Consider the following 25117-nt stretch of genomic DNA (forward strand, 5'->3'; position numbering starts at 1 on the left):
TCTGCATGAAATACTCCGTTTGGGGTATCGGGCCCAGCCCAATGCAAATCCGCCGCGGAGTGCAGGTGTGCAATACATCCGCGAATGTTAGCGGCGGGAACGGGCCAGAAAGCGTCGCCGAGCTCCGTTCAGCAGTGTAGCAACGTGGAGGCCGAAAAACAAGCCACCGAACGCTCGCGCGGTCATGGTGTCGCTTCACTTCCTCCTCGAGGATGTTGCGCGGTGGGTTGCGTTGCAGCGGGTTGCGTAACGGCATCACGCTGGCCTGAATCAGTTCGCTGCTTTCGCCCAGCCCGACCAGTGGGGAGCGACCGCTCTTTCCGTCGCTGACTGCTGTGCAAACATCTCGCGCTTGCGGGTGAACGAGCCGAAAGGTAATGACAGTTTCTGTCGTCGCGATATATTTCCTACAAAGGCTTGATTGATTGTGGTGGTTTAACGCACCGACGCAACGCAGGCGATGAGGCGCCCAAGCAGCATTGGCCGATAGCCAATCATTGGACGCCCCTTGGCTTCCCTTTGGCTTCCGATAGCGTGGCCAGACGCCGGCCTGTACGCAAAAGCCATTCGTGGACAACGAGCGCTATACGACCGGCCTTGAGGACACGCATTGGCCGGTGCGCAAAAAATCACACTGGACAGCGCGCTCATTCAGACGTAATTTTTGATCATTAAATTTTATGAAGAGTAGTAGCCTATATGTGACGCAGGTATTTATGAGTGCCTTTACGCACGTCTTGGCATGTTCTTGTTAGTTGAATGACCACTCAAGTTCACTCAAAATATTACTGAAGTTTGCGTGTTTTTGAATTTGTTTTCACGCGCAGCGCACAACAAAAAAAGTAGTTCCAAATAATTTTCAAGCTTGTGTCAAGTAGCACATTTAAATAAAAAGTATTGGCAGGTGTAAATGCCGACAGCCTTGCCTGTTTTTGCATATTGTTACATGAAGTCTCACTGTAGAGCACTCGTGTGCGTTATTTTGCGTGTGTACATGCGCACCCGGCGCGCAAGCAGCACCACTCGAGGGCAGCACTGCGGTCGTTGCCCGCGGCGGTTCCCCAAACGGTTAGAGCGCGGTGCACAGGCCAAAACGCAGCAAAAAGTAGTTACCTAAAGAGCCACAGCACCGTGCCACGAAACAAAGCGTACTTAAACTAAAGTGCAGCTTATTCAAAACAGCGTGAGAGAGAGTGTTAAACGTTCAGTAGGAATTGGTCATTTGTGTGTCCTAACGCAACGGTGAACGTCGAACTACTTCAGCGTTGTGCCTTTGCGCGTTCTTTGAACCCGCGGCGGGTCCGGTGCACGGGCGCGTTGCACCGACGGCTCCGTCTCTTTTGTGGCATTGAAACTGCGGTAGTACTCCTGTACGTGTCTGTGAGGTGCGTTTTGGTGTCGGTGGCTGTGTGAAGTATACCTGACTGGTGTAATAACATCGTTTGCCTGCTACGGCCGCGGCTGAAAACGTAAGTCACCATTTCATTTTTTCGCGGTGCGGGAGTGCTCGCGCTCGTTCCCGCCAAAACTTCAGCTGTCGTTTATAACTGGCGCTCGCGAGTGCTGCTTAGTGTTGTTGGTTCTTGCGAAGAAAAAAGTGGTCACATACATGTGCTTCCAATTGTGTGACGCCAGTTCTAGCTATCCTTTTTCCGGCTTTGTGTTTTCCGAATAAGCAGCCGTGCTCCCACTGCAGGTTCACGACGTTCAGCATGCGTTGAAGCAAGACTCGTGTGCAGTATAAGAGTTGCGGATGTATTACGCTGGCTTAATTAAACTCTACCTATTAATGAAGCTTTCGTTTCATTATTTTCTTGAGCAACGTAAAGGTATTGTCGAGCGACAAAGTAATTACACTACCGCTGGGCTTCTCCGTCGGTTCCGTTCGCGTCTGACGGGGCAGAAGTGAGCGAAGGCACAACAAAATTTCACGGAACCGCTGGCGTGTCGCTTTGTCTATTGGACTTTTTATATTACTTTGCGCTACTGCAATAAGAGTGAAGCCCATTTTCGGTGAAATTCCGGACTTTTCTCAAGAACGAGCCAAGTAACTGCCACCGTAAAACGCAGTATTGAAAAATGAATAGTGCAGTACGTTTTGTTTCATAGCGAGTGTTAACAAGCTAGAACTTTAGGCTGAATATTTTCACACGGATATGTGGTAAGGCTTGTATAGGTGCTGTATTTAGTAAGCAGCGTGAATTTAGCATTATAGTGAACTATTTTTTTTACTTATTACAGGCGCTACGACGCACAGGTGTTTCCCGTGGACAAGTGGCGGATGCAGCAGTGACAAGCTTTCCAAGCTGGGCTATTCTACAATAGTGCTGTTCAAAAACATATTGTGGTCTTGGCAGGTCGGCGAATTACCGGGAATGAGGGTCCTGTTTTCATTTACCTGAATGATTCTGTTTTGTAGGCATCTCAAGCAGTTAAACGAATGATAATCGGTTCGCGCTTCATGAGCAGCGCTTTTTAAAATTTTTTCTCGACTGTTATTTGTGTTTGCTTTCATGTTTGTGTTCGTATTCTTGCCACTGTTAAGCGAGGTTTCTCGTATATTTGATGAGAATAATAAAAAAGCTACACAGAGAGACCCGGTGTGTTGTGTTGCTCCATTGTTTTTGGCAAGTCACGTATGTATAATTGGTTCGCAAAGTTGATGCAGTTTGCTTATTGTGCCTCGCGGTCCCATTTCTGTTTTATACATGCCATTGTACAGGAAATTATTTAACGAGTGCGCATTAAATAAATAATGCGCACCCGTTTAATAATTTCCTGTATACTGGCATGTATAAAGCAGAAATCGGGCCGCGAGGCAACTCGTAAAATAAGCATTGGTCATAAGGACTGGCCGCAAAGCCAAAAATGTGCATGAAAATAGCGTGGGGTCCACCAATTGGCATTATCATGGCAAGGTACTTTGCCAAGCGTTGTCCAATATTGGCCTTCCAGGGCTTGGCCAATTGTTGGCTTGTCACCTTTCCCAAACACCAGCCAATATTGGCGGCCGAGGTATTGCCAAGCTCGGACACATTGGCCACTGATGTTTTGCCATGCTTGGGCTTGGCAATTTCTGCTGCTTGGGCGCGCCGTAGTGGAGGGCTCCGGATTAATTTTGACCACCTGGGGATCTTTAACGTGCGCAGAAATCTCGCACACACGGGCGTTTTTGCTTTTCGCCTCCATCAGAAAAGCGGCCGCCGCGGCCGGGCATCGAACCCGCGACCTCGTGCTCAGCAGCGCAAGGCCTTAGCCAGTGAGCCACCGCGGCGGGTATTTCCTACAAAGGCAAAGTATATGATCAGAGGTATCGTCTAGTACCAGAATGGTTGTGGCATTAAAGCAAATTGAAACTATGGTTATCGAAATTTGTGTAAATTAGAAGAAAAAGTAACTGACTGGTCAGGGAGTACGCACGGCACCTAACGTATACGTACCCGTATACCAGATAACCGTCAATCAGCAGTTAAAATTTGAAAGGTGCTCTAAACAGTTTTGTAGAAACAAGAAACTCTCACCAAAGGTGAACCACCGCATTCATAGTTTTGCGAGAAATATATGGTTAGGGAGGGTATATAATCAACAACTATGGGCTCTAGCTAGGTGCCGTTACTTAATGCCTTGTTCGTTACGTAGACGTAGGTTTAAGATTATGAGGTGTGCTACAGGCAAATACATCGCTTACGTGCGCGTCATATATCCAAAGGTTTTACCACAATTTTCAGGCCTAGTGTTTAAAGTTAGGCTGCAGAACAGGGGAAGATGATTGAATTAGGGTCGACTTGCGGATGTTGTCCTCTTTTAATACGAGTTTTCTCAAGCTAGATCTTTTAGCATGGACCACGAGCTTGTTAATAAAAAGTGTCGCCTCGAATTTTGTTTAATTACTGAACTAACCAACAGTAGTGTAGCCATGGAAGGTTTTCAAGTGAAGAGAAAGAAAACTAGCTTTAATTAACCGGCGAGGCCAAGGCCGGAGCTTACATCATGAAACAAGAATAGTTACATCAAGCAACAAGGTGTACAGGCGACAGGGAAATGAAGAAGAGAAGCGCTTGAAAAATTTAGCATGGGCACGCAATAAACCACACCAGAGGAACAGCCACGTGGGCATTCACTGGTTCGTGAAAAGTAGCAAAGGAAACGAAGACAATATGTGCCGGGGGCAGCAATGTGCAGCAAGGGGGGCAGCCAGCTTATTAACAACTTCGTTAGGCAGCGAGTTCCATTCATCAATCACTTTGACGAAAAACGAATATTTTAGACCATCGGTTCTATATTTCAGCGGCTTGATATGTTTCGTGTATTTCTGAGTGCGCGCAGGTGATGGCAATATCGAGCCTATAGTGATCATGCAATATTTGGAAAAAAGAATTTGAGCCTGTTTGTGTTCATTCTGTGGTGAACAGTCATCATTCCAGCCCATAGAGTTTCTTACAATATACACTAGAGAGGAATCTGGCGCTAGCGTCTATGCGGCTCACATCAAGGCCGTCTGTGTCGTCATGGACCGCCATTATACATCGCGCTCGCCTTAGTTTCATCTTTGGCTTGGATTGAAACGTTTTAGTGACCACAAATATAAACAAAGTGCCACAAAAACGCGAAGAATAGTGTGCAATTATGTAAGCGGAAAATGAAAACAGGCTGATTTAAAACTAAGGGAAAAAGGAAGTAAAGCGTATTTTTGCCGGAACGGTTGTGCCTGCTATTCCGCAGGCCAAGGTTGTAGTTACGAACATGGTAAATATCTGGGGGAAACTCATTAGAGACACTGATTTTATTAATTTTACCACTATTGCAAATAATAAGTTGCTTGAAGAGTTTGGAAAGTTTTTTGAGCGACCGCCAACTAGTTTAACAAAATAACTGAGTCGCTAGAAATACGCTTTTTATCGCACTACAGCAACGAAGCGGGCGAATTCTAGCCCAGGCACTGTTGCCCCTCACAAGCGGAGTGTAGCAGACGACAGCGGCGCGAATCCCTAAGTCGACGTCAGAGCCAGGGGGCGCCACTCAAAGATCTCACCGCCAATAGTTTGCGTGGACTGAACGGCGATTCTCCGAGCAGGAGGAGCAGGAGGAACTGCCTGCCACTCCAGCGTGATGTCCCTCGACCGAAAGCGCGAATGGCGACTCCGTCCTCTGCCAACGCTTGCTATTCATTCGCCTCCATCGGACAGCTGTAGCGCTGTCCGTGCTGCAGAAAGTTGCTTCCCAGTCTGTCAGGGGCGAAGCCAATCTGTCCCGACATCTTCACCGGTTTTCTGTCAAAAAATTCACTTTATTATTGTTCTCCTCCCCTTGAGAGAAAGTGCTTCACTGTACTTCACTGGAAGGGGTCCTTCACCACGCAGTCACCACAACCGCAAACTCGTACCCTGGTCCTGGGTAACACATATTGAGTAACACACTTTCCCCGAACACAGACTGGCCCCGCACGCACCCTTTTTGCCTTTTGCTTTTCTTCTTTCTCGTGTCCTTGACGGCGGACTCGTCGTCATAGTCGACGTCCTCGATCTTGGACTTGTCCTCTTCGGCGGCCTTCTCGGCAACTTACTCGGGCTTATAAGCTTCTCTGTCTTTTCCTTCTGAACGAGGAATTTGGTCTGGTAACCCACGATGCACTGGGAGTGCTTCTTGACTTCATCCTTGATGCGTCGGTCCGCAAGGCACTCGATCCTATCTTCCTTAGGAGGATCTCTGGCCTGAGAAGTCATTTTTAGATGCGAAGCGTCTCATGCTCGGGGCTGTGTCCCTCCCTCCCTTGTTGTCCTTGTCCGCCGTCCGCACTCTACTGCGCATGCGTCTCTTCAGCCCCGTAAGCTTTTGGGCTGATGTCAGCGCAGTCCACTACAAAAAACATCCCCCTCGCGAGGGGCACGATCAAATGCACAGCATTTCCGAGGGGGTGCGCCGGCAAGTCGTATGGATTACGTATTGGTTGTTGGTTTTCTTGTTACACGCTGCACGTCATCAAATTTGCGGTGGGCTACAGCGGGGCGTCCCGGCAGCACGAGACGCGACCAGCGCTGCTGGTCTCTCGATCATAGTCTCGATCGCGGGACCTGTGTCGCCATCTTGCGGAGGCGCGTGACAACTTGTGGCGGGTCTCTCGATCATAGTCTCGATCGCGGAACCTGTGTCGCCATCTTGCGGAGGCGCGTGACAACTTATGGCGCTTTCGAAACAAACCATAAATGAGTGAAGGATATAAGGCGCTATCGGTGCATCGAAATCCGTGTTGGTTGCGTCTTGACGTCTTGACGATTGGTCCCGGGGTCGGCCGGCGGTAAAATCGAGCAGCCAGCGCGAAGTGTACCATGTCGCGAAAACCGCCCACCCCGCCCAGTTCTTCCGCGTCTTCATCGTCGTCGTCGTCGTCGCCGCCGGCAGTATCATCGCCACGTCTGTCACTATCACCATCATCGCCTCCGTCAGCTGCTGGCCCGGCGCCGCGTATTGCAGGTCGTTGGCTTTTCTCCTTACCTCTTTATACCTTCCTCATTCTCTCTCCGTATCGCCTTTACAGCAAATCTGTATATGGCTACAACGGAAAATTTTCTGTGTCCATGCGTCTACACCGTCGTGTCGACAAAGAAAAAGTGAAAGTGTCTATACGTTCCAACGGAGGGAGTGGGGAGGCGGATGGGGGGGGGGGGGGGGGGGGGGGGCGTCATACGCTGGAAATGGTGAACGGGAAACGAATGCACACCGCCGGGTGACTTCAATAGCCTGCTATTCCACAAGGACTGAGGTACTTGTTGTGGAAGTATGACTGGCCTCCAACCTTGGATGAGTGACGCTTCGTTCATGCTATGACTACACAGGTTTCTGAACACGGGATGCGGGTGTATAAGACACAGACGTCCGGGTCAGGCTTAATTTGGAGTGAACGCACGAGTGCACTTCGCTCCTGTGGAGATACATTCGCTTGTGATGAGACCTTGTCTTATTGGAGGTAATTACCTTATACCCTCATAGCGGAAGGCTACCCTGAGAAGCCAGTGGAGCAGAGATATCCGGACTGACATGTTCGTACATGGCATGACTGCTTTGAGGTACGTGCGCACTAGCGGCGCCGTGCCGTGCCGCGCGCCGCTTGCCGACGTCCGCAGCCACTGGAAACTTGTTTTCGGCGAGGACGGCGCGTTTTCCTTGCCGCAGAGTAAATGGATCCGAGACCCATTTCTGTCGTGCCGCAGAGCGCAAAGGCCACTGAGCGCGCACCTTGTCTTCGTCGAAGTACGTTCTGTTTATTCTTTTCGTCGGCTACAAATTTCGCGGCGGCATATTACCCGCTCAGTCATGCGTCCTTCGACTGCGGCATGAGCACGGTGTAAGAAATATTCTTACACCGTGGGCATGAGCAACGTCAGGTGCGATCACGTACTGCCTGCTGTTTCGCCGAACACGGCTGCCGCAGAACAGGAAGGATTTCGGCTTCCTCTTAGCTCGTAAACGTGTTAATGCATAGTGGAGAAAGCAAATCCCAAAAACTTCTTAAGAATCCAATTGTCATGCCAGCTCAAGCCAAAAAGGGGGTCTTCCCATGAACCCCCACGACGACATGGCTTACAAGGCGCAGTTTCCTCTCTAGTGTACTTACTAAGAAACTCTATGTTCCAGCCATTCCAGTCCGGTTTCGGCATAGAGCGCAGCTGCTACATCTTTGTGTTTATCGTGCAGATCGCCGCATGTTCAGGTAGCCACTACACGACTAGACTAGTTCACTCTAACACGACGATACTCGTCTGGCGCAACGACAGGGCAGCCACTTAGACTGCATTAACCATGTGAACGACATTTCATCCACGTGCCGTCTACTGTCATCAAGAAATGCCACCGCGCATGGATCAACTGGATTTGTGCAGCACCGCTTCTGATTGGAAACCTACCGGAGCGACCTCTACATGGGCATCGTGGCCTATAACGCTGACGTGGCTGACGCACAGGAATCGGCTCTTCAGCGGGCCCGGTTGCGGCATGGAGCGCAGCTGCTACATCTTTGTGTTTATCTTGCAGATCGCCGCATGTTCAGGTAGCCACTGTCTACACGACGATACTCGTCTGGCGCAACGACGGGGCAGCCACTTAGACTGCCTTAACCATGTCAACGACATTGCAGCCACTTGCCATCTACTACGTCATCAAGAAACGCCGCCGCGCATGGATCAACTGGGTTTGCGCAGCACCGCTTCTAATTGAAAACCTACGGGAGCGACCTCTACATGGCCATCGGGGCCTATAAAGCCGACGCACAGGAATCGGCTCTTCAGTGGGTCCGGTTGCGGCATGGAGCGCAGCTGCTACATCTTTTTTTAGATGTAGAGCATCTGATTCACTCGCCTTGTCCCTCCGGCGTCGTCGTCGTTGTCGGCGTTGTCCGCCCCTCCCCCATTCTCCTCGCCGCGCCAGCTGTGCTCTCCGCCGCTCACCCCCTCTCCTCTCCGATAGCGAACACTCTCTCGCGAGGGGCATTGGATTGGATTGGCTTGGCTTGGATTGGATGGGATTAAAGTTGATTGTGTTGGATTGTGTTGCGTCATAGCCGCGCACGTTGCGTCATAGCCGCGGCAGACGCGCTGGGGCCGGCGCATGTGCAGTACTCTCTCTTCCGCAGTTTTTTCTCCTTCGGGCGCGCTGCGCATATAACCGGTGTGCCATTCTCCGGCGAAGCAACATCCACGCTTGGCTCAAACACCTAGAGTCCACGCCGCTTTACAAGTACGCCAACGTCGTCATCGACTGGGACCGGCTTACGCAGTCCCCTCAACGTTAGGCGCGCTATAAAACGCGGTCCCTTCGCCGCTCCGCCTATGCGTCGCATCTACACAGGGGTTCCCGCGAGGGGAGGTGGGAGTTTTTTGCGTTTATTTCTATTCAACCACTGCAACCCGCCGCGGGGGCTCAGTGGCTAAGGCGTTGCGCTGCTGAGCTCGCGGACGTGGTTTCGATTCCCGTCCGCGGCGGCCGCTTTTCGATGGAGACGAAAGGCAAAAACGCCCATGTGTACGAGATTTCGGCACGTTAGAGATCCCCAGGTGATAAAAATTAATCCGGAGCAGTTCACTAAGGCGCGCCTCATCGGCTGCGTTGCGTAGGCGCGTTAAACCCTACAATCAATCAATTATTCAACCACTGCACAGTCATTGTTTTGCCTGCGAATGGGTCTGAGTCAGCAAATAAGTGTACGTGGAACATTCAGCGTTTGCACGGAACAAAACGCCAGATTGGATTGCCGTCATTGCTCTTAAACCGAAGTGCTGGCATTTTTGTTTACGCAAGCGGCATTACAAACAATTAAGAGATGGTGCTGCACATTTGGGAAAAGTTTTATTTACAACGAAAACACAAACTGCATGACGCGCGTTAGGCTGCGCCCGCCTGAATATGTACAATGTGACTGAATACTGTAACTCGAAATGCTCTATAGTTGAAATGCTACGTCACAGGATGTTTCATAAGCTCGTTTATCTTGTTCGTATCACTAAACAAGACGTTATAAAATGGTATGATGCATGCATTGTAAGTAAGGAAAGCTTGAAAACATACAAACTGAGCACTTCTTTCAATAATACTTGGTTAATTAAGGACTGTAATGTCGCTTGCAACCCTTTTTGCTGAAACCACTCCCACCTGGGACGAAAATTCAAAGCCTAAAGTGCTTCCTGGATGGCGCATGCACATAACTTGTTGGCCTCTCGTTCTTGTCGGTCACCTTCTGGGCGTAGTTGATCAGAAGTATTCTGACAAATTTCTCGGAAATCAAGCCAGCAGACCTTATCGCGTGGCTGTTGTCGACACCTTCCGGACAACAAAGCAGCGGCGAGTTTTCCAGTTGCGACTGGATGAGGATTCTCATCGACCGAGAGCGATCCTAAAATACCACTGACACATAAAAACTTTTATAATGATGGTGAGACGAATGCTTTTCAGTACAAATACACCTTATGTTGTTACAAAATAAATGACTCAATAACAATTAAGTAATAATTTAGAATATGCATGCTTAACACAGGTTACAGACCTAAAATGAGCCCTAAATGAACCGCTGAACCGTTCATATGAACCGTACAACGTCAGTGAGCTGAGCCGTTCTGAGCCGCTCACTGAAGTGAGCCGTTTTGCCCAGTTTTGCCCATCTCGCGCGCGCGAACGCCCGGACGTGAACTGATGATGATGATGATGATGCTTAGTGGCTTCCCCTTTGTAACGGGGTGGCGTTGCACAGCGGCCTTAGTCGCAACGCCACTGTACAATCACCTCGCCAAAAAATACAAACAAAATAAATAAAAAATAATGTCAAAATAAAAAGAAAATACTTTTACGAAATTTTTGTGCTAGTCTGACTTCTTTGTTCGCATGTCTTCCCAGATTGTTCTCTGCTCTTTTCGCACCAACATTCTAACCTTCTTTTACTAACCTCTACTGCTGTCCAGTTCACTTTTCCGCTAACCTTAAAGCCAAGGGCTTCCGGAAGCTGGATGGCTCCATCACTGAGGACTGGACGGATACTTTTGCACTCCGTTACAATATGTCGCATGGTTTCTGGCTCATTTACGCAGCCTGCGCATAGTTCTTCCTGTACCGGATCGCGGATAAGCGTTTTTGTCCGCAAGCAACCCGCTCTGGCTTCAAAAAGCAATGCACTCCCTTTGGTATTATCGAATAATTTTTCCCTTGTGATCTCCTGCTTCCCGATTCTGTAGATATCTAAGGACTTCTTCGCATCCATCCTCTTTTTCCAGGTCGTTTCCCCTGCACTTCCAGGTTTCATATACTTTGTCCTGAGCCTTCTGGTTCTTTTCCTCCATTGTGTGTCCACGCTTTTCATGTTAAGATACCGTAACACTTTGGCCGCCCATCTCTGATCATCCAGATTTCTAAGTCGTTCTTCAAAACATATTTTCCTCTGTGCTTCTCTCACTTCGAAGGATGCCCATCCCATATCTCCCTGCACTGCCTCATTTGTTGTTTTGCTGTGTGCTCCTAATGCCAATCGACCTACGGCCCTCTCATTTACTTCTAGCCCTGATTGAATATCTGATTTGACACACACTACTGCGTTTGAAAAGGTGAGTGCTGGTACCATTACTCCCTTCCAGATTCCTCTCACTACTTCATATCTGTTATATCCCCACAGTGCTCTGTGCTTCATGATAGAGGCGTTTCTTCTGCCTTTCATTCTTAAATGCTCCTCATGAGTTTTTAGATACGCCTGACCTTCGTTTAACCATATGCCCAGATATTTGTATTCCGTTACCCACGGTATTGCTGCTTTTTGAACGAATACCGATTCGTTACGGGCGTTGTCATTAAAAACTAGAACTCCCGACTTTGCTGTGCTAAACTCTAACCCCAGTTCAGTGGCTTCTTCCCCGCAGATATCTGTGAGCTGTTGCAGACACTGTTTGCTATCTGCTAGTAGTACTATGTCATCTGCATATATCAGTCCCGGGATATGTTGTTCCACTTCCTGTCCTTTGCGGCTATAACATAGATTGAAACCTATTTTACTGCCTTCAAGCTTTCTTTCTAGTCTAGCCATGTACAGCATGAACAGCAATGGCGACAGAGGACAACCCTGCTTTAAACCTCTATTTGTGACTACCGGTTCCGTGCACTTTTGGTCCTCCCAGGTAATTTGCACCTCGCTCTCATTGTAAATTCCCTGCAACAGCTGTATAAAGTCCTGGCCTACTCCCTCCCGCTCAAGTATGCTCCATAGAATTTCTCTATCTACGTTGTCGTAGGCTCCCTTTATATCGAGAAATGCTATCCATAGTGGTCGATCCTGAACCACTGACACCTCTATGCATTGGGTTAGGACAAATAAATTGTCCTCTAAGCGTCTGGTCTCGTCTTAAACCATTTTGTAGTTCTCCCAGTATGCTGTTCCCCTCTATCCACGCCTGTAGTTCCGCTTTTATAGCTTGCATTGCAAGCCTGTATGCCACTGAGGTAACTGTAATAGGCCTGTACGAATTGGCATCAGCCCTGTCTCCTTTACCTTTATATATCATCTTCATCCTGCTGTTACATCAATTGTCCGGTACTTGCTTAGTTTTTATCACTTTTTCGATTGCTCGAATCATTTGTGCCTTGCTTTTTGGGCCCAGTAGGTTGACCAGCCGAATAGGAATTTCATCCGTCCCTGTTGCCGTATTTGCTGGAACATTTTCTTCGGCTTTTTTCCAGTTTAGATTCTCCAACTTTAGCTCTCTATCTGTACGCACTTCGCTTGCCCCACTCCCTGAATGCTGTAGCCCTCTATCCGTTCTTCTGAACTTCTCTTGTATCATTGAGCGTATGTGAAATACCGCTTCTTCCCCTTTTATTGCCTGGCCTTCGCCGTTTATGAAATGACGTTGTACTTCTTCGGTCTTTTTCCTTAGTTCCTTTACATGATTGCAAAACTTTCTCGGCGCGCCTTTATCCTTTGCCCGTATATTCGAGACCCATCGCTCACTTTCTCGTTTAAGTTTTTGCTGTACAAGTTTTTGTACTTCCAGCTTCTTAAGGCGATACCAATGCCACCTCAAAGTTGTTTCCTCTGTTTGCATTCCCACTCGCTTGGCCTCCCTGTGCTCTCTCGAGGCTTGCTGCCTTTGTGTTATAGCTTCCTTGATTTCCTTGTTCCACCAGCTTCTAGGTTTTCTTTTTCCTTTCCAGTAGTTGCGTTCTTTCGCGTTCCTTATCTTTCCTTGAATGAAACCAATCAGTTCGCTGTATTCCCAATCTTTCGTAGGTTGTCTCTCGATTTCCGTCTCCAGGCTTTTCGCAATATTAGCCATTTGCTGATCGTTTAATTTCAAGTCGTGTACCACCGTTTTCTGGTTTTGACCTTCTATTTTTCCAAAAGTCAATGTTATCCGTTTATGGTCACTTCCTAAGCTGTGGGCACCTATTTCATTTATTTCCATTAGAGTCAACCTTTCATACACTCCTTCTGAAAGGAGGCTGTAGTCTATACTGGACTGCTTTTCCCCTCGTTCCCAAGTAATTTGTCCCTCACATTTATTCTTTCTGTTTACAACAATAAGATTATGTTCTTCACACATATCTAGTACGAGTTTGCCGTTGCGGTCTGTGTATCCGTCCAGGTCCTCAATGTGGGCATTCATGGCTCCCACTAGAATCACTTCTCCCGATTGTCTTAACTGACCGAGGTCCCGCTTAATGCATCCTACCAGTTTTTCATTCTTTTCTCTAACCTCCCTGTCATCACCTGACCACAGATAGGCGACTCCCAACAGGGTTTCTCTTCCCGCTATCGTGCCCTTAACCCACATATGTTCTTCGCAGTTTTCGTTTACTCTGTGCCAATTGGCTCCCTGTTGAATAAGCATGCCGACCCCTCCCCCCCTTCTTGTACCTACCATTCTGTTACAGCCTTGCCATATATATTCATGCATTGCTGGGGGTTCTTCTAAATCTCGAAGAAAAGTTTCTGTAAAGGCATATACTTCAGTTTTTTCTTTTTCTAGTTGACCGCGAACCTCTAACCATTTTTCCCGTGATCTGCCACCGTGCATGTTTATTTAGTTAATTTTAGTCACCCCACGCTTTTTCTTTCGGTAAATTTTTTTCCGATGTTTGGGATAAGAGTCGGTCACCGGGGGGACGTCGCTTGCCTCCTCGCTCGCCTGCATTGCTACCTCATGCCCCTTTCTAAGCTTTTGTGCGCCCTGTGTGCTAACTTTGGTACTTTCCTTTGCGCTGTACATTCGACTTCGATCGCAATCGCTTGTCCCTGCCGCATTTTCACTGTGCCTGTCATTTAGTCCAGCTTCCGGGATGCCCTTGGCCCCCCTAAAAAAGCTACCGCCCGCGCAGCTAGTCGCCTCCCCACCGGCTCCGCTACGCCCTCAGTGAAATGTACTCCGTCCCTAACAAACGCCCGGCCCCGGCCCGCACGGTGCACTTCCCGGTTGAGGTCAACCACTTCAAAATTCATTGCTTTAGCGAGCGTCCAAATTTCCCTGTTGGCTTCTACCACTGCCCTTGCTACGTGGCCTCCTCTACCCTCAACTTCCGGCACCGTGCAGACCGCGATCTGGACGTCGTCCGAAACCGCCCGGAGTTCATTGACCCCCTTCGCCACCTGCTTCGCTGTGCCTCGTCCTCTTCCCTGAAGCACGTCGTTTAAGCCCCCCATTATCACCACCAGGTGCTTCTCTGTCATTGTGTCCCACACCTGCTCTTTCGCCTTCGAGTTTGTTAAAGAGAAAATGTATATAGCAGGGGCGCATTCTTGTGCCACATTTAGTGAAAACGCTGGGAATTGTGTATTTTTCAATACGGCACTAAGGTGTTTTGTGTTGTCAACTTTAAAGTTATGTGCAAAAATAATGTTTTTGAAGCACAGTGAAGATGAAATATTTATCGAAAAGCAGCATATCAAGTTGATGCATGATTTAATATTTGCCCTCTTCGTAAATTTGCGTTCCATATGAAATGTTGCGAGATATTCTTTTTGTTATGCGGTTTAATTAGTTTAGTCGGTATTGTGCGGCTTAGCTGTAGATAGTTAAACCGTACCTTACTATTGGTTCTCCCAATGATTTGTATACCGTTTTTCTTATTAATCTCTCGGATGTGAATTGCAAGAAATACAGGCACACTGGCAAGAGCTTCGCTACTTCTTGAATGTGTGGATCCATAGCTGTTGTCTCATCAAATGTTAAACGTAGACACTTCACGGTAGTTGACAGTGGCATAGTTGGGCAGAAGCGGTGGCTGCAGCCGGCGTCATATAAATAAACGGGGCCTGATAGTGTGATACCTACGTTAATGTGGGTTGTGAAAGCAGAGTAGCATTGTTCTTTATTTGTTAATGAAAATACGATGACATGGTATTGGGAATCCCATGACGAATATTTCTTTCAAATAAGCAGAATATAGAGAATTTCGCATGGAAGAATACAAGTACATACATTTTAAGCGCTGTTCTTGATACTTCAGCCATCGCTCAAAATTCCTGGGCGTACGTGCATTACTCCCTGAATAATACGGGCGATTTCAAATAAAGTATGAACTGGAATAGCCGCAACAAAATGCTAAACAACTTCTAAAAACAATTTTTTTTTCATACACAATGAGACTAGTCAGAAACCTGAGATGCCGAGCGGAGCGCTCCCCGCTAGCAGACGACGCTCGCTCTCCTAGCGCAACCCACAATCGCAGCGCCGCGGTGGCGAGAATCGCGACAGGCCGCCTTCTCCACATGGCCGCGGCGGGGAGATACGGAACTGAAAAATTGTCTATAAACGTTGGCCGAAGGCGCAGCTCATAGCTAAAGGAATTTATCGGCTACATTTAGATATATAGATATATTTTATTCTTCTGCAAAATAATTACATTCATACAAAGGAAGCCGGGAAAAAGCTGTAGAACAGCTTGATTACCCACAGTTTGCGCAAACTAGACCTTGTGCTGGCCACACTGAACCTTGCGTGATTTTTTTGTTGTTGTATTTGCTATTACATATTCGCTATTCTGTGCTCTGGTTTCAGGAGGGTTTGACGGGTTTGACGCTTCTGTCGTTGAATTTGCAACCTTTCCGACCGTACAGCATGGAATCACAGGTTAGTATTATTATTCTCTCGTTAGAGTTTAACCTTCAGCGGTAGCTGCGTTCGTAAGCAGCTTGTAAATTTCCGAGCAGGCGCCTTCGACTTCATACAGATACAGTAGGCGTTGTTGGGTTTGAACTGCAGCCGCTGCTTTTGAATGGTGCTAGGCGTTGTCCTAAGCAATTTTTTCAGCACCGCTTCATCTTTAAACGTGACCACATCCGCGCCGAATGCAGTGTTGCTATCGTGTACGGCGCGTTCGCGTGCGGCGGGGCGTTGCTCTCACGCTTCGTTTGCCGGCATTCGTAGGCGCGAATTCCTTCACATACCACGGCGTTTGCGTCGCTCTTCGCAGGTGCACGAATTTCAAGTGGAGATGACTTGCGAAGGTTGCTCCGGCGCGGTGAAGCGGGTTCTCGGGAAACTAGAAGGTAAGAAATGATCGCTGGGGTCATCAGGAAATGACACCGTAGATAAGGGAAAATGACACCCAGTCTTGTTTTTTCTTTCTTTTTTTTTCCCCACAGGTCAGGGCGTAAACAAAGTTGACATCGACTTGCCGCAGCAGCGGGTCTACGTCGAATCAACGATGACGTCAGACCAGCTGCTCGAAGTTCTGAAGAAGGCTGGGAAGACGTGCTCGTACGTCGGAACGAAACAGTAAACGGACAGCGCCGTCCGGCTACGCCGGAGTTGGTTTGACAGCCGCCACTTTTTATTTGGCCCAAGGGTTTGCGCCATTAATGTTGTCCATCTTGTCAAATCAAATATAGCCTACATTGGACCACTACACTTCGTCCTTTATGCCCTGTGAATGTATTATTTCTGGAGTGTGGAATTGTTCGAGTGGTCTTTAAAAGGAATAAAGACGAGAGGTTAAGCACGAAGTTATCTCGTTTCTTGTTGCTTTGCCATTTACAGTAAGACTACAAAGTACTGTAGTGTGCTTGCTGTGTTACAAGATTACGTTGCGTGTTAACACCGTGCAACGTTCTGTGCGGTCCAAGTTGTATTTTTGAGAAGATTGGTTATGGTTTCAAAGTTTAAGGTTCATGTTAAAGGTGGCATATATAAAATCTGCAAAATTTTTCTATGAGGATCAGTTTCGAGTGGCAGTACCTACATTAACATTTCCCTTTGCATTCCTTGAGAGGCGCCATGGCGTTGGGGTATATGATCGATTGTGCTCGATTACCGATTACAATGAAAGGCGGCAACATGTACAAGTGGCAACTAATGTTACTAGTCAAGTTCGTGTTATGTCTTTAAGCAATAGCCGACGCTGCCTGTTCAGCTTTCGTTCTATGCATTAGCGTGTTTGCGGTTATCTGGCAGAGATCTTCATGTAGTTTCATCGCCGATATCGATGGAAGGAAGCCAGTTTGACAAATGTCTATTAATATGTGACGTCGTCTTGGGAACTGAAATCGCGTGCAATCTTAATTTTTCAATCGCTCCGCGTAAGGCTTCATCCCGCGTTAAGTACTTGTGTTAACTGGTGGGGAACCAGTTCCTCTAAAACGGCTGACAGTATTAGCAGCTTAACTGAATAATACAACTGCGGCAGACTTGTCGAGTTTAGTTTTGACTATCGATCGAACAGTACATATTAGGGTCGTGCTTGCTTTTGGGTGCCCCTAAAACTCCAACGTTATGCCAAGAGGATGGTAGTGTAAGTGCAACACCCGTTGGCTATACGCGGGAGTGCAGTGCTAGCTTTCACAGGAATACCCGGGCTCGTCTCTGAGAACATTGCCCGTTATGGTCAATTTGCGAGCTGCGCAAGCGGTTCTTGCTCCTGAAAGGTACAGGTGCATTCGTGAGCGCAAATGTAGCTGACGGTGTCGACAGTGCATTTGTTTATCAATAACCCTGCTCAAGGACAGAAAGGCAGTTTATGAGCAAGCATTCTTTCCTGGCTCGTTTCCCAGGAATCGCAGTTTGGGGGGTCAGTACCCAACAGTTATCTGCCAGAGCATGTTTACAAGTTGGGATACTTCTACGGGTATTGTCTCTTCAAGACCGTGAGTGCGGCTTTTATCACTAAAGCATGTGCCCATAGAAAGCGTTTCTTTCCTTACGGCCTGTGTGCCTGCCCGCTTTGGTCGTACAGTATTGATAGTTCTACTGGTATCGTCTTTTCCAAATCGTGAGCACTAAAACGTGCACAAAAGAAGTTTTCCTTTGTCTATGGCACATGTCGTCGCAGTCTTACTGCACCTATGTTGGAATAGTTCAACTTGTATTGTCTCTTCCAAAGCGTGAGTGCGGCTTTTATCACTACAGCATGTGCACAGAGTTTTTTCCCTGCTTTATGGCATGTGCACGTCGCCTTCTGTAAGCACAGCAAAATATTTCTGTGGACGGAACATGCTCGCAGCGGCTTACTGTTCGCCATAATAGATTCGAGATATAATTTTGAGATTTTGACGAGCATTTTTAGGCCCGCGAGTAATGTGGTTGTAGGGAGGTTTTCGTATTGTTCCATTTTGGTTGACCTCGTTCTTGTCTGACTTCGTTTCTCTCACTCTTGGGTCTGGTCTCTCGCCCAACTCCTGCTAAAAGGGCGTTGTGGTTGGCTTGCGTGCTACCTGTACTCTGTGGCGTGCTCCGGCGCTAATTCGTTGGCACATTGCACATGTCTGCCCCGGTGTTTACGTCGCTGCAATGGGCTCTTTATGCGCCGATCTGATGGCTGCACTAAAGGAGAATCGAAGGCGAGTGTAAAGTTTCGTTCAAACGCAAGAATTAAACGTTCTATAGTTTTGTTCGACAATGGAGGGCTCTTCTATTTCTCAGAAATAAATATTTAAAGCTGGACTTTCTGACCGTATCTCATGCCTTGACGTCTCCATGGCAAAAATAATTACTGAGCAGAGCGCACTTTAGCATAACTCGCAGTGCTTACCAAAATTGCCAAATGCGTGCTTGGAGGCTAGAAACCATTTATGTCAAGGTTCATTCTAAGTATCCTTATAACGCTGTTTGTGACGTCATGAGTTGCGACGTTACAAATCCTGGGATGGCCGGTGTTGGCGACATATTTTTCGGCAGCAAAGCCATACTGGGCCTAGACCTAGACCTTACTGGGCGCTTTCGATCAAGTCGACCACGCCGCGATCCTGCGACAAGTCTCATAATTCGACTTCGGGGAACGAAGCTATAACCACTATAACTACGTGAGAGGCTTCCTGTCGGGCAGAACCGCCGAACTCCTGGCCGGAGATCTCAAGGTGGGCGAACGTAGCACAGGAAACCGAGGCACCCCGCAAGGGTCTGTCATCTCCCCGATGCTGTTTAATCTCGTCATGACAGGAGTAGCACGAAGACTCGAGAAGTTAGAAGACGTCGAACACACGATCTATGCCGACGACATCACCATATGGGTGTGTAAAGGAAACGACGGCCAAATCGAGACGACCCTCCAGAGGACGGTCGAATAGATAGAAGACTACCTCCGAAACACGGGGCTCCGGTGCTCGCCAAAGGCAACGGCTCGACAGGATCGGTGCTTTAGCCCGAGAGGCAACGGCTCGACAGGATCGGGACGCTCCCTCGAAGGCGACCTAGGCCCGGTCGACGGGCGTGACGCGGGCCACGGCTCATGTTGCGTCGGTTTTGCAGGCTAAATAAACGTTTCTTCCACTGCACTCCACTCTGGAGTGTCTGAAGGATGAAGGGTATTATCCGCAAAAGGAGGCGTGAAAACTGAGGGGCCGTACGCCAAAGAGAACTTTCTTGCAAAGGTAAGAAATGTACGTCGCTATTGAACGACTACCCTTGTCACGACAAGGGTGTTGCGACGCACGCGACAGCCTTAGCTGAGACGCCTACTTGGGGAGAGGTTTTCCGCACTTGGATCTCACCCCCACTGCTCTCTGCGCATGCGCGCCGTACTATAGCAACGGATCCATAGAAGAATACTTTTCCAAGAATACCTTTCCATTTCGTACCGTCAATACGGGGAAAAGGGATAGTTCGCGTGTTGGTGGGAAAAGTAGCACGTGGAGATAGCGGTTTGTGCTCCCATTAATAGACTCAACGGCTGGCTGGACATCAGACGTGAAATTAAAACGGTGTCACGTTATGCGTGGTATCTCTGACGCATGTCGGACATTAGGAAGCGAACAGCGGCGGAGTCATGGAGTTGAACGGCTTTAAATGGGCGTCTGATGTCCACCTAGCCGTTGAGTCTACACGTTGTCATACTAGCGCACCACCGCCAGCTTTTCCCACCGCTAGCTTTTCCCACCAACACGCGAACTATCCCTTTTTCCCGTATTGACGCTACGAAATACCATTGCAGGGAAAGGTATTCTTGCAGTGCGAAGCCGATGGCTCACGCGTCTTTCACGAAGGCAGGCGCATGCCGTGCAGAGAAGACGCTCTGTGGAACACCGTGGTGAAGTGTCGGTGTACAAAATCAAACATTTCTTTCTCCGCTGAAACAAAAACTATTCTACTTGGACTTTCAGAAATAAGCTGCGATGATTTGTACTATTGAGCGCCTTGAATTTGAGATTTTTTACTACGAGCACAACAATGTGCAGTTTAGGGGTGACCGGAAAGCAGATTTTTCCAAGTTTGACAAATGTTTTCTCGCACATATCTCCTTTTTTTTCAGAGTCAATACATTTTTTACTAATTGTCCTCAATGGTGAAATTAGGAAAAAATGCTTTATTGGCTGAGGGAGCGTGCTTGTAGTTGCTAAAAATGTTTGAAAATGCGAAACATCGTGTATTTACTGAATGGCGTAACGATAATAAAACACCAAAATATTTTTAAAATTTGGCATAGGGCTGTCCAGGGCCTCGACATTATGTCCACAAAAGAATCGTGGCACTTTAAAAAGAAGTATTTTTTTATAAATTTTTTGACAGATCTAACTTTACTTTAATCTCTCGAGAAAAAAGGGTGGCCAAAAAACATTTTTGGACGTAAACACTTAGAGGGAGCATTGTGGGCCATGCAAGGGTGAGCCACAATATTTACTGAAGATATCCGTGATGGTCAAGTCTGGAATGGCCCTGGTATGTCATTTTTGTAGTACCATACACTCTTGGGTTAGCGAAATGAAATTCGGAAAAGGTATAGTTTTAACCTATCAGACAAACTCGGGGCTGTCCGTCCGTTGCACGGGAGCTCTGGAATGGCTTAAAGGCCAACTGCACTCAAATTATCGACAACTTAACAATAATTAATGGTACACATTAAAAGAGTGCGAAATGCAAAATATTACGTTTCAAACATGAACGTGTGCGACGCAAACGGCTTACGACCACGGCGTTTTCGGAACCGGAACTGAATAGAAAAGGCGGCCATTACCGGTGGTCGGATGTGACGTACGTGATGGAACGGAAGCGGCCGCACTAGAGCCGGCGGCCGCTCAGAGCCGCGCCTTCAAATGCGCGCGGCAGCGTCGCGTTTCGCACTGTTATTTCCGCAGAAGAACTCGCACTACAGTCAAACCCGTTTATAACGAACTGCAATATGCACCGCGATTAGTTGGATATATACAATAATTCGATATAGCCGAACCCGCCTATAACGAGCTTATTGTTACGAGTTCGCAATCCGCGAGAGCCCTCTGCCTCCTCCCCAACTCCGCCATCCGCGTATGCAGAAACGACCACAGTTCAGTAGCCATTACCAGCCCAAAATAATCCATTTATTGCAAGTATCAAAGCTACTTTCCGCCTTAACTGCCCACGTTGCAAAAAAAAAAAAAAAAACCGGTGGTTTTTGTTTTCACTTTCGTTTTGGCGGCTTCAACTAGCATAGCATTCTCTACACGAAACATTGTTTGCACCAGTTCGAGTCCGTGTCCTCAAAAATCTAAGAAGCATTGGCGGAGCACATCAACTGCCGAAAGCGCTTCATTATAAGCTACGGACGGATGTCACTGGCGACATCATCGGGAACGTTGGCGAGCTCTTCCCACAGTTCGCCGATGCTGCTGTGTTGGTCCGCACTCACTGACTGGGCGGGTTCCGTCGCGAGTCCCGCGCATCGGAAACAGTTCCGGAAAGTATTGGGCGTCAGGTCGCTCCGTGCGAGGCGCAATGTCTCAGTCGCGGCTCTTGCTCCGTGGTCGCGGCCTATCTACATCTCAATCGCCGCTCCGAGATCATGCATTTCGGCGGCCATTCTAGGCGCCCAGAGTTCGATATATCGGATGTGAACTTCGTTATAAGGAATATGTTTCCCATGTATTTCCGTAACTGAATTATTTTTGTTCGATATATAGCATAATTCGCTCTTTCCGGGTTCGTTATAGCCGGGTTTGACTGTAATGCCTAACTAGATGTACATTCGTTAGAATTGTTACTTTGGTAACCTGCACCCAGCATGCAGCCAACTTGTTTGTGTCAGTAGCAACTGTGTCACATATACCTTCTATTGTTATTTATTCAGAACACTACAAAGGTTTTTTATTTCTCCCGCACACCTTCAACAGATATGGAGTCATGTCCTAATGTCGGAGCTTAAAGGACCCCTGCAACGCTTTTCTTTTAGGTACTTTTCAGGCTTTACGTCTGTTCTTCGTGTTATGCAGAGACAGACGCCGAAAGAATTATCAAGATCCGTGCACAAATAAAAGAGTTATTGCATTTTTAAATTTAAAAATACAAGCAAATGCATGGTTGCTCTCTCTCTCGTAAACGGGGCGACCGCTGCTCGCTTTCCCGCTTTCACCGATGACGTTGATTTGCGCGACCAATGCGGACGGCGAAAAATGTGACATCCCGGAAGTTCTGAGCCCACAGTGGCTAGACCTGAGGGATTGCTTGCCACGCTTTTTGACTGCGTCGTTTCTATGGTTACACCACGGTGGGTTACACTCACGCTGCTGACCCGCACACACCAGTGAACCGCACGTGCCGCCGCCGAAACGCCAGGATGTCCTTTGACGATTTATCGGATTTGGAGCGCGCTCTGCTGCAACGCAGCCGCGACATGAATGTGGTGCCGTATAGCGACACGCCTACGAAGGAGCCGTGCTGCGCTTCACCGGCTTCACCTGACGATTCCGAGCGTTCCAGCTCGCCCCCGGCGCCCGAGGAACCGCCTCACTCGGACGACGCTGGCTGGTAAATATCGGCAGACACGCGAAAAAGTTGCTTTGTTAGGCTTTCTGATGCGGTGCAACGATTACCGTTCACCTGCAGGTGTCATTGCGGCCGATGTCAGCCGATGGCAGAAGCGGTTGAGCGCCGCTGCTGCTACGACGTACCGTAGTGCGTTACCCGCAGCCCGCAACGGTGCATCACCGAGGACGAGCATTTTTTTATTCTTTGCCTGGACGTAGAAGTCCTGCGGGTTGCATACTACGATCTTGAAGAACGAGGCGACGTGCCGGACGTTGAAATCCACAAGTGAGTAACGTTTAATTTCACCTGACTCGCCGTGGTGCTCCCGTCTCCCGCAAAAGTAACAAGTAACAAAAGGCACACTGCGGTTTCAATCAATCAATCAATCAATCAATCAATCAATCAATCAATCAATCAATCAATCAATCAATCAATCAATCAATCAATCAATCAATCAATCAATCAATCAATCAATCAATCAATCAATCAATCAATCAATCAATCAATCAATCAATCAATCAATCAATCAATCAATCAATCAATCAATCAATCAATCAATCAATCAATCAATCAATCAATCAATCAATCAATCAATCAATCAATCAATCAATCAATCAATCAATCAATCAATCAATCAATCAATCAATCAATCAATCAATCAATCAATCAATCAATCAATCAATCAATCAATCAATCAATCAATCAATCAATCAATCAATCAATCAATCAATCAATCAATCAATCAATCAATCAATCAATCAATCAATCAATCAATCAATCAATCAATCAATCAATCAATCAATCAATCAATCAATCAATCAATCAATCAATCAATCAATCAATCAATCAATCAATCAATCAATCAATCAATCAATCAATCAATCAATCAATCAATCAATCAATCAATCAATCAATCAATCAATCAATCAATCAATCAATCAATCAATCAATCAATCAATCAATCAATCAATCAATCAATCAATCAATCAATCAATCAATCAATCAATCAATCAATCAATCAATCAATCAATCAATCAATCAATCAATCAATCAATCAATCAATCAATCAATCAATCAATCAATCAATCAATCAATCAATCAATCAATCAATCAATCAATCAATCAATCAATCAATCAATCAATCAATCAATCAATCAATCAATCAATCAATCAATCAATCAATCAATCAATCAATCAATCAATCAATCAATCAATCAATCAATCAATCAATCAATCAATCAATCAATCAATCAATCAATCAATCAATCAATCAATCAATCAATCAATCAATCAATCAATCAATCAATCAATCAATCAATCAATCAATCAATCAATCAATCAATCAATCAATCAATCAATCAATCAATCAATCAATCAATCAATCAATCAATCAATCAATCAATCAATCAATCAATCAATCAATCAATCAATCAATCAATCAATCAATCAATCAATCAATCAATCAATCAATCAATCAATCAATCAATCAATCAATCAATCAATCAATCAATCAATCAATCAATCAATCAATCAATCAATCAATCAATCAATCAATCAATCAATCAATCAATCAATCAATCAATCAATCAATCAATCAATCAATCAATCAATCAATCAATCAATCAATCAATCAATCAATCAATCAATCAATCAATCAATCAATCAATCAATCAATCAATCAATCAATCAATCAATCAATCAATCAATCAATCAATCAATCAATCAATCAATCAATCAATCAATCAATCAATCAATCAATCAATCAATCAATCAATCAATCAATCAATCAATCAATCAATCAATCAATCAATCAATCAATCAATCAATCAATCAATCAATCAATCAATCAATCAATCAATCAATCAATCAATCAATCAATCAATCAATCAATCAATCAATCAATCAATCAATCAATCAATCAATCAATCAATCAATCAATCAATCAATCAATCAATCAATCAATCAATCAATCAATCAATCAATCAATCAATCAATCAATCAATCAATCAATTTTATTTCCACCAATGTTCTTACCGTACTTTTTGCCCGCTTTTATGACATTGCGTGCGCAAACTGCATAAAGAACGTTTTTTTTATTTTCTAATTGCACTCCGGACGCGAATCAGCTGTCATAGAAGGCACTAATGACACCTTACTGTACGCTCTCCCAGTTTTTTCATATCACGGTAGCGACGACCGACCGGCATCTTTATTTATCGCGGTGTCCTCATGGGCACGCGCAAGAGCTTCGTCTTTTGCAAGCATCGTCTGCTCCACTGTTTTCGCAATTGAGGGCGATTTACGCCCTGTCACGGTATCGGCGTGGCTTTGTTTACTAGAAACGAAGTTATTTGAAGCACATGCGCATTTCCAATGTGCGTTCGACATGCACGGGCATCAGAAATGTTTACGCTGCTTATAGGTACCGTTGGCGACTAGCTAAA

The 25117-nt window shown here is 46.6% G+C and overlaps 1 protein-coding gene across 2 annotated transcripts; it reads left to right on the forward strand.

The window, feature by feature from the left end:
• The first annotated feature begins 291 nt into the window (after nt 1-291).
• Atox1 (Antioxidant 1 copper chaperone) lies at nt 292-16468 on the forward strand. Of its 2 annotated transcripts, none has more exons than XM_077702084.1 (4): nt 292-374; nt 15522-15593; nt 15937-16012; nt 16109-16468. In XM_077702084.1, the coding sequence occupies exons 2-4, from the start codon at nt 15582-15584 to the stop codon at nt 16243-16245; spliced, it is 225 nt and encodes a 74-aa protein (XP_077558210.1). In that variant the 5' UTR covers nt 292-374; nt 15522-15581; the 3' UTR covers nt 16246-16468. The 2 variants fall into 2 exon arrangements, with proteins under 2 accessions (XP_077558210.1, XP_077558212.1); XM_077702086.1 differs by lacking the exon at nt 292-374 and adding an exon at nt 11063-11081.
• Nucleotides 16469-25117: the final 8649 nt, after the last annotated feature.

The sequence above is a fragment of the Haemaphysalis longicornis genome, unplaced genomic scaffold, assembly GCF_048455015.1.
Source record: "Haemaphysalis longicornis isolate Haplotype H1 unplaced genomic scaffold, Haemaphysalis longicornis Haplotype H1 scaffold_3, whole genome shotgun sequence".
Lineage (NCBI taxonomy): Eukaryota > Metazoa > Arthropoda > Arachnida > Ixodida > Ixodidae > Haemaphysalis > Haemaphysalis longicornis.